This window comes from Physeter macrocephalus, chromosome 8 (genome assembly GCF_002837175.3).
Source record: "Physeter macrocephalus isolate SW-GA chromosome 8, ASM283717v5, whole genome shotgun sequence".
NCBI classification, from domain to species: domain Eukaryota; kingdom Metazoa; phylum Chordata; class Mammalia; order Artiodactyla; family Physeteridae; genus Physeter; species Physeter macrocephalus.
The window spans coordinates 137,219,708-137,231,641 of record NC_041221.1 but is presented as its reverse complement, the minus strand read 5'-3'; the positions used below and the strand labels follow the sequence as shown (position 1 = coordinate 137,231,641).

At 40.2% G+C, this 11,934-nt stretch overlaps 1 protein-coding gene across 1 annotated transcript in view; it reads left to right on the top strand.

Moving 5' to 3' along the window:
- The first annotated feature begins 1,003 nt into the window (after positions 1-1,003).
- LOC129392350 (protein diaphanous homolog 1-like) overlaps positions 1,004-11,934 on the top strand; it is a 42,497-nt gene continuing 31,566 nt past the window's right edge. The window contains exons 1-2 of the mRNA XM_055086810.1: positions 1,004-1,035; positions 3,158-3,240. Coding sequence (XP_054942785.1) covers positions 1,019-1,035; positions 3,158-3,240 — 100 coding nt within the window. The 5' untranslated portion in view covers positions 1,004-1,018. The remainder of the gene's footprint in view (positions 1,036-3,157; positions 3,241-11,934) is intronic.

Here is an 11,934-nt window from a genome sequence, read left to right as displayed (position 1 = left end):
TTCAGGGAATTCCCCTAGCCTATCTTGGGTAGAATTTGCTGCTGCAGAAAGGTTTTTACAGTCAGCCCCCTCTGTCATTTGTTAACTCCTGATTATCTTAAAATAATCCCAGTTTTAGAGCCTCTTTCTAGCTATTCAGACTTTAGTTTGTGCCCCTGTTACTATTCTAGACATACACAGACTGAAACTGTATTTTTTAAACTCAAGGTCCTATCTCCCATTACCTACAGATTCCAGATTTTATTTCTAACAAAATGTTCTTTTATATGGCATTGGCTGAGACTCAGGCCATCTAGTATGAGATGAGTATTGCCTAAATTTCTGTCATCTTAGTGCAGTTAGTCCTTACCCTTAAATATCTATTTCTACCAGTAATTCCCAAACTTGAGTGTGCATAAGGATTACATGAGGAGTTTGTTAAAGGTATAAATTCCTGGGCTCCACCTCCAGAGATTGCAAGTTACAAGGACTGTCGAAGAGTATGTTTTTAACAAGCTCCTCATGTAATACACTAATATGGCTTGATCCATTGCTTCAGTATTTATTTTTTTCCATTTTCTGCTCGCTGTCTTCCCACTCTCTTCCGTAGTCTAGAAGCTGCTTTCTACTTTTTCTTGTAATAACATTTTGATGTGTCTGTCAGAGTGAGTGTTGTACAATTATCCTTGTTTTTATGGAGGTCATGCATGATCAATTAGGAAACAATCTGACATTTTATGTTAACTGGTACCACACTTGCTTTTACAAAATTCTTTTCTTGCCATCCTCCCAGCCAGGTCTCGATAGGCATCTTAGAAGGATGTTTCTGAAGAAGCTCCCTGGAGTCAGTGAAATAGCTGGGAAGCACTTCGAGAGTGACTAGCCTGGAGAGGGTGGATGGAGGGCAGATGATGAGAGGTCTCTCAGGCCCACACAACAAAGATGGAGCTGTGAGGAACTGGAGGAAGTCCAGATCATGATGAAAGATGTTGCAGCTGTGCAGCTATAACTCTTCTTCAAGTTTGGTTGTTCTCTCACCATGGAGACCTGGAGTTGGTAGGGATTAGAGACGTGTGTAGGAAGAGGAATGGGATCTCAGGGAAATGTGAGAGCAGAGCTGGGCTTCGGATCGGTTTTGCAGAAGAGTGATCCAGTGCTCTTGGGCTCCTACTGGAGCCCAACAGTGCTGCCTCAAAGAAAAAGCACTGTTCTGAGGATCCCTTATACTCTCTGGGAATCATTCGGTCTGAACTTGCTTTTCGTTGGTATGGGACAAATCTGCCTCCTAACATGAGGTTGGGCAGACTCGTTTTCAGGGAGTACAGAGGGTGTCTCCACTATAGAATGTTTCCTCTGGGGCTTTTCTTTCTGCATGTCTATTATCTATTTTTTATGTAGGTAATATAGGTAGTTCAGAAGTAAAGATTTTGGCCTCTCCCGTTGTGGAGCACAGGCTCTGGACGCACAGGCTCAGCGGCTGTGGCTCACGGGCCCAGCCACTCCGCGGCATGTGGGATCTTCCTGGACCGGGGCTCGAACCCGTGTCCCCTGCATTGGCAGGCGGATTCTTAACCACTGCGCCACCAGGGAAGTCCAAGATGATATTTTTAAAAAGTCTTAATTCCCTTCCTAGTATTCATGCATCCCAACCTTCTCCCTCCCTGGCTGTGCCATGTTGCTTGCGGGATCTTAGTTACCCGACCAGGGATTGAACCCGGGCCACAGCAGTGAAAGCACTGAGTCCTAACCGCTGGACTGCCAGGGAACTCCCTAGAAGTAACCATTTTTATTAATTTCTTTTAGAGTTTTTGAAAAATGCAATTGTAGCAAATACTAATATAGATTCTTATCCTCCCTCCCCTTACCAAAAGTACTGTCTGTACTGTTCTATACCTTGCTTCTATATCCTGGAGATTTTTCTTATTAGTACATAGAGATCTTTCTCATTAAAAAAAAAATTCTAAATTAAAAATTTTTTTAATTATCACTTTTATAATGAACACTACGATAAAACAGAAATACATATAGTAATGAAGTAATCTGTCCTTTTTTTGGAAACAGTCCCTGCAGTAACCCATTTGATCTGATTGCATCTTAGTGTGCACGTGTCCTTGTGTTCTCCCTGCTTTCCTTGCAAACTCTTTCATGTAATGACTAAACAGTTAGTTACCAACACCAGCTCTAAACATACAGCAATTCATACTAGAGCCTTACAGCCACTGTGGTATGGGGAAGAGAGATTTGAGAACTTCTGCTAAGGGGCCTTCCAGACCTCCAGCTACTTCCCTGGAGTAGGATCAGAGCTTTGTGTCACTAGCACAGGGACACTACCCATAAAAGGGTATGGCCTTCCTACTTAGTTTTTGTTCTGGAGATAATTGCTGTAGAACTTCATACCCTATAACTATCCCATTTTATGACTGGTCCATCGCCTTTGGAGCAACATGGAAGAATGCTCATGATACAGTGTTAGGTGGGAAAATGCAGGAAACAATTATATTCAATCCTTATTGCAATTGTGTTTTACAGAAAAAAATGCAGAAGTAAAAGTCTGAAAGGGAATATACCAGAATATTATAACAGATTTTGTTAGGTTGCTAGATTTTTTTTTCCTTCAACTTTTCTATACTGTGGTCTCTTATTTTTATAATGGGAAAGACAAAAGGGTTAAGAAGGAAATTTGCTAGTGTCCAGAATGCTTGAAAAGGGGGTTTCTAGAGTATTTGGACCTAATAAATGAATTTTTGCAAGGCAGAGTGCTAATACCCAGTTCTGTAGAGCAGGTAACAGCATCTTTTACTTCATTCTCCCTAATGATCCTAGCCTGCTTCTCTTCGAAAAGTCAGATTACAACTTAAAAGGCTATTTGTTCTTTTGTCTGCTCCCCTGGGTAAGGGAGCCCCAGTTATACAACAAAAGGGCATTGGTAGCCCCATGTCTGCAAGATGGGATGGAATCATTCATCCCTCCTGATCCTTCAGCTATCCCAACTCTGTTCTTAAAGTCAGTGATTTTTTCTCTTGGATATATTAGATGAAAAGATAAGGCACTCTCCTGTCTGTCTGTGTGTGTTTAAATTTCCTCTTTGCAAGAAAAACTGCTAAAATCCTTCCAAGAAGAATGTCCCCCTTTTCCTATTCTCCTTGCATTCCTGTTCTGCTTGCATTTTTCTTTTCAGCCACGGGGTGTGCGCAGTTGAGCCATTTTGGCTCCGGTTCCAGATTGTGAGGTCAGAGACCAGGGATTGGAGGAGACTATCAGGTGACTTTCTGTAACAGTGATGATGGTCCTGCCCTCATCCCCACCCCTTCCCCCGCCTCCACCCACCCTTTCCTGGCTTCCACCTTAGGAACAAAGAAAGGAAAAAAACAGCAGTGTGACGAAAACCAGCAGCTGCATCTGCAGACTCAGGCTGGGGGCTGGGTGTTTATTCCATCTGTTCTCTTTGTTATGCTTTTACCCTGTTACTTTCCCCTCCCAAAACCCAGAATAAAATAGAGGGTATTTCTAGGATCCTTTGTTACAGAGAATGGCTTAGAATTCTGCAGTTTACTCCGTGTTTAGGTTGGGGGGTGAGGGAGGTAGGCTGAGCAGAGATTAAAACTGTTCTCAGCACCTAGGAAAAGATGAATGTATTTTGTCTTCTCATTCCATTTTGTCCCAGAATTCCTATTTAATGTCAGATACAGTGACAGAGGCTTATCACCCATTCTTTCTAATTATGAAAACAATGCTGCCTAATAGGTATTATCTTCATTTTATAACCGACAGATATGAAGTATAGAGTAGTTAACATGTCCTTTGCTTACTGAGAGCTTATAGCAAGTTAATACCAAGCCAGGATTTGACCCCAGGTCTGTTGGGCTCAGAATCCAGCATTATTGAAGGGAGTGGCAAGAAGGCAGGAATGTCAGAAAAACCTTAGAATGCTAGCTGCTGGGGACTGTCCTGGTACTGTGGCAGTGGTCTTTGCTTTTCACCAGTGACCAGTGTCCTGATTTCTTCAACAAGTAAATCTCAAGGGATAAAAGGAGATGGAAGGGAACCTATAGGTTAAAAGAGAATCTAAAAATACGTCAGCCCCTTATACAGATCCTGATTCATTTTTTTAAGGAAGGAAAAGTCTTTATTCCCAGCACCTTATTTTGATGCCTTTTCTCCTGCCCTCTTGTGTGCCTGTTCCCTTACATAAACCTGTCCTACCCTTTTGCTGACTTGCTTGGGGCAGTGCCTGTCCTTCTAGCCCCTACCCACCCACATCTCTGAAGCTGATCTCGTTGTTAGCACTCCCTTATTGAGTCACCATCCTGGGTGTGCTGGGAAAGTATCTGTGAGAAGCTCAATGACTGTATTGTCTGAATGAGCAAATGCTTGTGAAGTGCCCAGATTCTGAATGCTGCTTTTCTGCCACCCTTTCACACTTCTGTTTGCCCCCTTCTTGCTAACTCAGCACTTGGTTCTTGTAGACTTGGAATTCTGTCTGGCTTTGTTCTTGACCTTCAGATTTATCCATCTCTGCCACTTTGCTCCATCCTTCCTTACAGCTTGCACATCCATGATGGCCCAGTTCTGTTGGATTTAACAGATAGGTATTTATTTTGGCCAAGAGGTCAGTGATAGAAATGTGGTTACCTTTGGGCAGGAATAACAGCTGTTCAACTGGCATTCTGTTTATCTGTTCCCCATCTCCCACCGAGGTGTATACCTACGAGTGGCTTTGAGGTACTGAATTATTCCCCCCGTGCATATTACAGCGATGGGGAGTATAAAGTGGAAATCCCCCACATGGGCTGCTTCTTACATTCGCACATGGTAGGGCCCTCTTGCTCTGTCCCCTTCCCAGAATCAAAGAGTTAGTGTAGAGCTTAATAGACATGGTTTATTGTATGCTGGGTGGACTTGGTGATTCTATAGCTATGTTATCCTCACAGAAAGTTTGTTGTTATTTCCTAGAGGTCTAACTAAGTATTCTAATCTTTCAGATATGCTAGGGAGACCTAGGCCTCTTCCACAAAGACCCTGGTTTTTTTTAGAGAGAACTGTAGTGGTACCAGAGTCCACTTTTTTTTTTTTAACTTCCTATTATGATTCTGTGCTCATGTGTGTTGTATGTATTGCCATTATCTCACTTTATGGACATTGGATAAACTCACGTTTGTGCTGCCTCATTTAAGTAGTGGAAACCGTTGGTGCCTTAGATCCACAGATTTTTCAACATATTTCTGCTTTTTCCATCTTTCTCGTGTGTTCTCTTTTAGTCATAAAGTATTTGGTTTACTCAAGGGAGCTGTAGCATAAGACGATGGAGGGTGTTCCCTGTAGAATAGGGACAAATGCCGCAGGCTTCATCCTGTGCAGAGCAAGTAGTGTGTGGTCCTGAGACAATAAGTGAGAATTAAGGATAGGTGGAGTTGTTTTATAGATCAACCTGAATCTTTCATCCCTTCAGGTGTAACTGGCTTTAGAGCCAGTCTGTGTTCTCAGCAGTATTTCACCAAAGTCCTTTTTCCTATCCCACTTAGTCACTCCCACCTGTGATTCTTAGGAACTTAGTTGCCAGGATGTCAGGCAACTCCCCACTCCTCCATTTCCTGTTTGTGGTCTTCATTGAGAGAAGCCTGCAACAGGAATTCCTGGGGAAGTGATGGCTATAGCTGTGGGACTCCGGGGGCCATTAGCTCTTTCTTAAGTTGGGGAATACTGTGCTGAGATGGACCTCCCTTCTGTTCTGCAGGTTCTTAGAAACTTAATAATCATAACCAAAGTATAACTGGGACTCAGGCTGCTGTTGTGCCTTGACTCTGCTCTGTCTTTAGAAACGGAGAATTATTTTCCTTTCTTAGCCTCAGTTTCTACTCTCTGAAATTTAGAATTAAAACATAATTTTCAAGATTCATGACAAAATTGCTTGGACTCTGTAGGATTGATTCTTTTGACATATGCAAAACTAACAAAAAAAGAAAAATAGGGTCTGTGTGTTGGACAGCAGGGGGTGCCCTTTCCCTTCGCTTTATTGCCTGGCACTCCCTGCTGCATTCAGCCATTTTAGATAGATTGTTTTTGCTCCCAGCTAACTCCATTTTGTGTTTGTGACGCAGGAAAAAAAATTCTGCAAGGGAGGAGCCTGGCTGGGGGAGGAAGTGAGACAGGCTGAGGCAGGGCTCCAGATCTTTACTCAGCACTTGTTCATCAGGGACTTACCTTGCTGCAGGCCGCCTGCATCCTGAGCAATAGATGCAGCAAGTCCCTGCCAGCTGAGCAAAGAACAGAGTGATGCCTGGCTACTGGACACCTACTAACCATGGCAGGTTGCTGGTTTTGAGACAGCATGCAGGACATCCCCTTTGCCTTATAAAGAATCTAAGCCTGGCTTCAGTGGTTTTTACCACGGAGATATTTAGGCTGGTATCCTCAATTAAAGAATCGGCTAAGGAGAAAAGATACCCTTTTCTCTGAGTTGTCTGAGAAGAATCAGATGCCCTAATGACTTCAGGGAAACACTCTGAGTTAAAAAAAAAAAAACTTTTATTTTTGAAAATGTAACCTCTCCCCACACACATATATAATACGTACATACACACACACACACACACACACACATATATGCGAAGAGAATAGTATGAATACCTGTCTCCATCACCCAGTTTCAAAACTTAACTCATGGCCAGCCTTGTTTCATGTACCTGCATCAGCCTCCTCTTCACCACCCCAGTTACTGTAAAGCATATATCATTTAATATCCTTAAGTAGTTGAGAATGTGTATGAAAAAATGACTTTTTAAAAAAAGAGAGAATTGTATTATCACATCTGAAAAATTCTTTAATATCACATATCCACTCAGTGTTCTTAAAGTAGTATTTTTTTAAGTTTGTTCATTTGAATCAGAGCCACACACAGTCTATACATTACAATTGGTTGATGTCTCTATAGGTTCCCTCTCTAGCTTGCCTTGTCTCTTATTTTTTTATCTTGCAGTTTGTGTATAGACTTAATTTCTTAAGGAGAGAGGGAGAATCTCTCAGGTTGGGATTGAGAAGATTCAGAGCCAAACTTCTCTTCTTCACACAGCGGAGCCTCCCATCTTCAGGATTTCCCCAGAGGTGATGGGAGAGGAGGTGAAGGCGCAGTACTCTGCAGCCTTCAGAGGGAGAAGGGACTGGAGTCTTTTACTAGGAGAGTGGCTTGTTTCTCCTGACATGATAGCCTGTTACCTACCCAAAGTCTTTAGAAAAGTTTGCAGACTGCTCTCAACAGAGAACATGGTCAAAGTGGACCATGCTGTTTCCTGGGAATTAAAGGAGAGGTTTTAAGATTTGGGACACCAAATTTACCTGTTCTTTAATAGCTGCATCTCTAGAGTGATTCCAGGTCCTCAGCTTTATCTCCCAAACCTTTCGTTTTACTTAATTGGCAGCCTTTCTCCCTGATCAGACTTAATTAGTTAGTAATACTTCATAGACTGTTCTACATAAAGAAAAAATATCATGTTGTGTGGGGAATGGCCACATGTGAAAATTCTTTCGTGGCTTCAGGATTATAACATCCCCATGACCTTGTTGGAGATAACCCCAGGGATGGACCTGGATGCAGATGATGAGATGAAAGCTCTTGATGTTCTTTCTCCTCCTTTGGAAATGGGTCAGTGACTCTGACTTTCAGCAGCCACAGCAGGCAGTCTATTCTCTTGCTTTGTGCGAGAACACAGGTTACAGAAGGGAAGTTGCAGTAGCTGACTTCTTGGCAAGGCTGGCAGGGCAGTGGTCAAGTCTGGTCCTTGGAGACTAGGTTGGCCAAGTGCCTAGTTTGGAAGCTGTAGTTCCCATTAACCAAAGCGCTAATTTTTAGGTTGTCTCTTCATGTTTAAACTTTTTATGGTTAAATATAATAAAAATATAGAAAGTACATAAAACAGATGTGCAACTTAGTGAATTATTATAAGGTGAATACCCTTGGAATGTCACATGTCAGGAGATAGAAACTTTCCAGGAGACTCCTAGGAACATCCATGTGCCTCTTCTCCTCTAAAAGAAACCAAAATCCCGTCTTAAGGTATGGTCTCCATTTTTTGAAAAAGCCTTATCTCCCAAGTTTATATTCCTGAACACTATAGTTTAGTTCTACCCACGTTTTTTAATGTCTTCTTTATGTCTTAAATCTATTGGCTTTTTCCTCTTTCTCTTTTTTTATCCCTTGCAGTTAATTTGTTGTAAAAACTGTATCATTCGTCTGTAGAGTTTCCCATAATAACAACTTTGCAATTGTATTCGCATAGTGTAGTGTGTAATTTCTGTCCTGTGTATTTGGTGTAAATTGGTAATTGGATCTAGAGGCTTAATCAGAACCAGGCTCCATTTGTTTCTTTCACCAAGACTTCTTCGTAATAGGTGTCAGGTTCCTCTTCAGAAGGCACATAATATGTGGCTGTCCCCTCTGTGATGTTAGCAGCTGTTGATTCTCAGTACATAGATCTGTTCGTTCATTACGATTGCAAAATGGTGCTATGCCAAACAAAAGGAATTCCTTATATATCCTAGATATAAGTCCTTTGTCACAAACATCTTCTCTGACTTTGTGGCTTTTCACTTTTTTTAAAAAAATAAACTTATTTATTTATTTTTGGCTGCATTTGGTCTTCATTGCTGCGCGTGGGCTTTCTCTAGTTGCAGCAAGCAGGGGCTTCTCTTCATTGCGGTGTGAAGGCTTCTCGTGGCGATGGCTTCTCTTGTTGCAGAGCATGGGCTCTAGGCGCGTGGGCTTAAGTAGTTGTGGCACGTGGGCTCAGTAGTTGTGGCTCACGGGCTTAGTTGCTCCACGGCATATGGGATCTTCCCGGACCAGGGCTTGAACCCGTGTCCGCTACATTGGCAGGCGGATTCTTAACCACTGAGCCACGAGGGAAACCCACTTTTTTTTTTTTAACAGTGTCTCAATGAACAGAAGTTCTTAATATAGTGCTTAGATTTACCAGTGTTTTCCTTTATGAGTAATGCGTCTTGTGGCTTATTTAAGAAATCCTTTAGTCATCAAGATAATTAATCCTATAGCTTTTCCATTCACATTAAGGTTTTTAATTGACCTGTAGTTGATTTATTTGCATATGGGTACAATTTCTTTTTTTCATACGGACACTTAGTTCCAGTCCCATTTATTGGGAAGTCTGACATGCTCAGTCTGTTATATCAAGTGCTCTTTTATGCCTGGGTCTGTTTTCTGGACTGTGCTCTCCTTCTTGTTGATCATTTTGTCTATCCCAATGCCGGTACCATAGGATCTTGATTTATTACAGTTATAAAGTGTATTAATCTCCTGTCTTTTGCTGCTTTTCCAAGAATGTCTTGGCTCTTCTTCTTTGTATTTCCATATAAATTTTAGAATCAGCTTGTCAACTTAAAAAAAGAACCCTGTTGGGATTTTTATTCTACTGACTCTATAAATCAGCCTGGGAAGAATTGGTATCTTGTTATCAAGTCTTTTAATCTATGGATCTTAAAATCTACATTCACTTATTTATCATTTTTAATGTTTTTCAGAAAAGCTATATTGTTTCTCTTAGAGGTCTTACACAACTTTTATGAAATTTATTCCTAGGTACTTCATATTTTTATATGATATTTAAAATTTCTTTATCTATAGATTCTTTTGGATTTTTTTATATTGATAATCAGTATCTTCAGATGAGAGTGTTATTTCTTCTTTTCTAATGCTTAAGATTTTTTTCTTGCCTTACTGCACTGGCTCAGACCTCCAGCCAGTGTTGTTGAATGAAGTGGTAATGATGAATATTCTTCTCTTGCACCTAATCTCAAAGACAAAGTTTTCAACATTTTACCTTTAAGCATGGTTTTTGCCTTCAACTTTTGGTAAATACTCTGTCAAATTAAGGAAGTTCTCTCGTATTCCTAGTTTGCTGAGAGTATTTTTCATGAATGGGTATTGAATTTGATCAAATGCTTTTTTGCACTGTTAGGATTATCACATAATTTTTCTCCTTCAGTCTGTAATTGTGGTGAATCATAATAATTGGCTTCTGTTACGCTAATCTTGCATTCCTAAAATAAATCCAATTTGGGCATTATTTATTATCCTTTTTATTTTATATTATTTAATTCAGTTTGTTGGTATTTCAAGAATTTTATGCTTATGTTTATGAGTAAAAGTAACCTATGATTTTTTGTTCTTTTACATTTTGCTATTAAGATTATACTAACCTCATAGTGTGACTTGAGGAATATTTCCATTTTCTATACTGTGGAAGAATTTTTACATAAGATTAGGGGAATTATTTATTCCTTGACTGTTTGAAATAATTGGCTGGCAAAGTCATCTGGGTCTCCTAGGAAATACTACCAATTTAATAGCTTTCATAGTTATAGGGACTGATCAGGTTTTCTCTTATTGAGTCAGTTTTGGTAAGTTACATTTTTCTAGAAATTTGTCCATTTCTTCTGAATTCTCATATATTTTGTATGAAATTATTTATTTTAATGCCTGAAGCATATTTATTCATTTCCGTTTTTGTTTTTGTTTTTTGTGGCGCTTGTTCCCGACGTTGGATGCCTAATTGCTGTCTCATTTTAAAATACTGATCAGTCTCACCAGAGGTTTTCTGAATTTACGAGTCTTTTAAAAAAAAAGAACTATTGGCTTTGTTAATCTCTGTTATAGATCATTAATTTCTGCTTTTACTTGTATTTTCTTTTAAAATTTTTCTTTAGGGTTTATTTTACTGTTCTAATTTCTTGAAATGAGTAGTTAACTCATTAGTTTTTGATCTTTTTTTTTTTTTTCCATATATGTGTTTGACACTAAGTTTCTGTTTTAGGTGTAGCCCTTAAGTTTTAATAGGAAGTGAATTAGGTTATTAAGGCTGCCATAGTGTACCATGGACATGGTGGCTTAAAAAACAGATATTTATTTCTCACAGGTCTGGAAGGTAGAAGTCCTAGATTTAGGTGTCAGCAGGTCTGGTTTCTTCTGAGGCGTTTTCCCTTGGGTTGCATTTGCTGCCTTCTCACCATGTCTTCACATGGTCTTTTCCTATGTGCCTGCATTCCTGGTGTCTCCTTGTCTGTCCAGATTTTTCTTCTTATAGGGACGCCAGTCAGATTGAGCAGGGTCCTCCCTAAGAGCCTCCTTTTAACTTAATCACCTCTTTAAAGACACTGTCTCCAAATACAGCCATATTCTGAAGCATCGGGTGGTGGGGGGTGCAGGCAGGGGGCCGTGGGACGTGTTAGGGCTTCAACATATGAATTTGGAAGGAACACAACTCGGTCCATAACAGGAAGCATTTTTATTATTCAGTCTAATAAATTTTGATTTTCATTATGATATCTTTTCGTGGGTCTAAGTGCTTTATTTCTAAATACATGGAATGTATTAATTTCCTATTGCTGCTATAACAAATTAACACAATTTAGTGACTTAACAGGAGTATAAATTTATTTGGAGTCCACAGTCCTAATATCAAGGTTTTGACAGAGCTGTGTTTCCTTTGGAGGCTTTAGGGGAGAATCCGTTTCCTTGCTTTTTCCAGCTTCTAGAGGCTGCCTGCATTCCTTGGCTTAGGGCCCCTTCTCCATCTTCAAAGTTAGCATCATAGCATCTTCATATCTCTATCTCTGTCTCTCTCTTTCTCTCCTCTGCTTCTGTCATCATGTCTCTTATCTCGCTGTGACCCTCCTACCTCCTTCTTATAAGGATCCTTGTAATTACATGGGATCAACCAGGTAATCCAGAATAATCCTCCCATCTCAAGATCAACTTTACCACACCTGCAATGTACTTTTTGTATGTAAGGTTGAATTAGGACGTGGATATCTTTGGAGAACCATTATTCTGTTTACCACTGTGAGTTCTCAGGATTTAAAAAAAATGTCTTATTAATTTCTAGCTAGTTGCGTTTTGGTCAGTGCTCTTGTTTTCTGCGTGTTTTTTTTTTTTTTTTTTTTTTT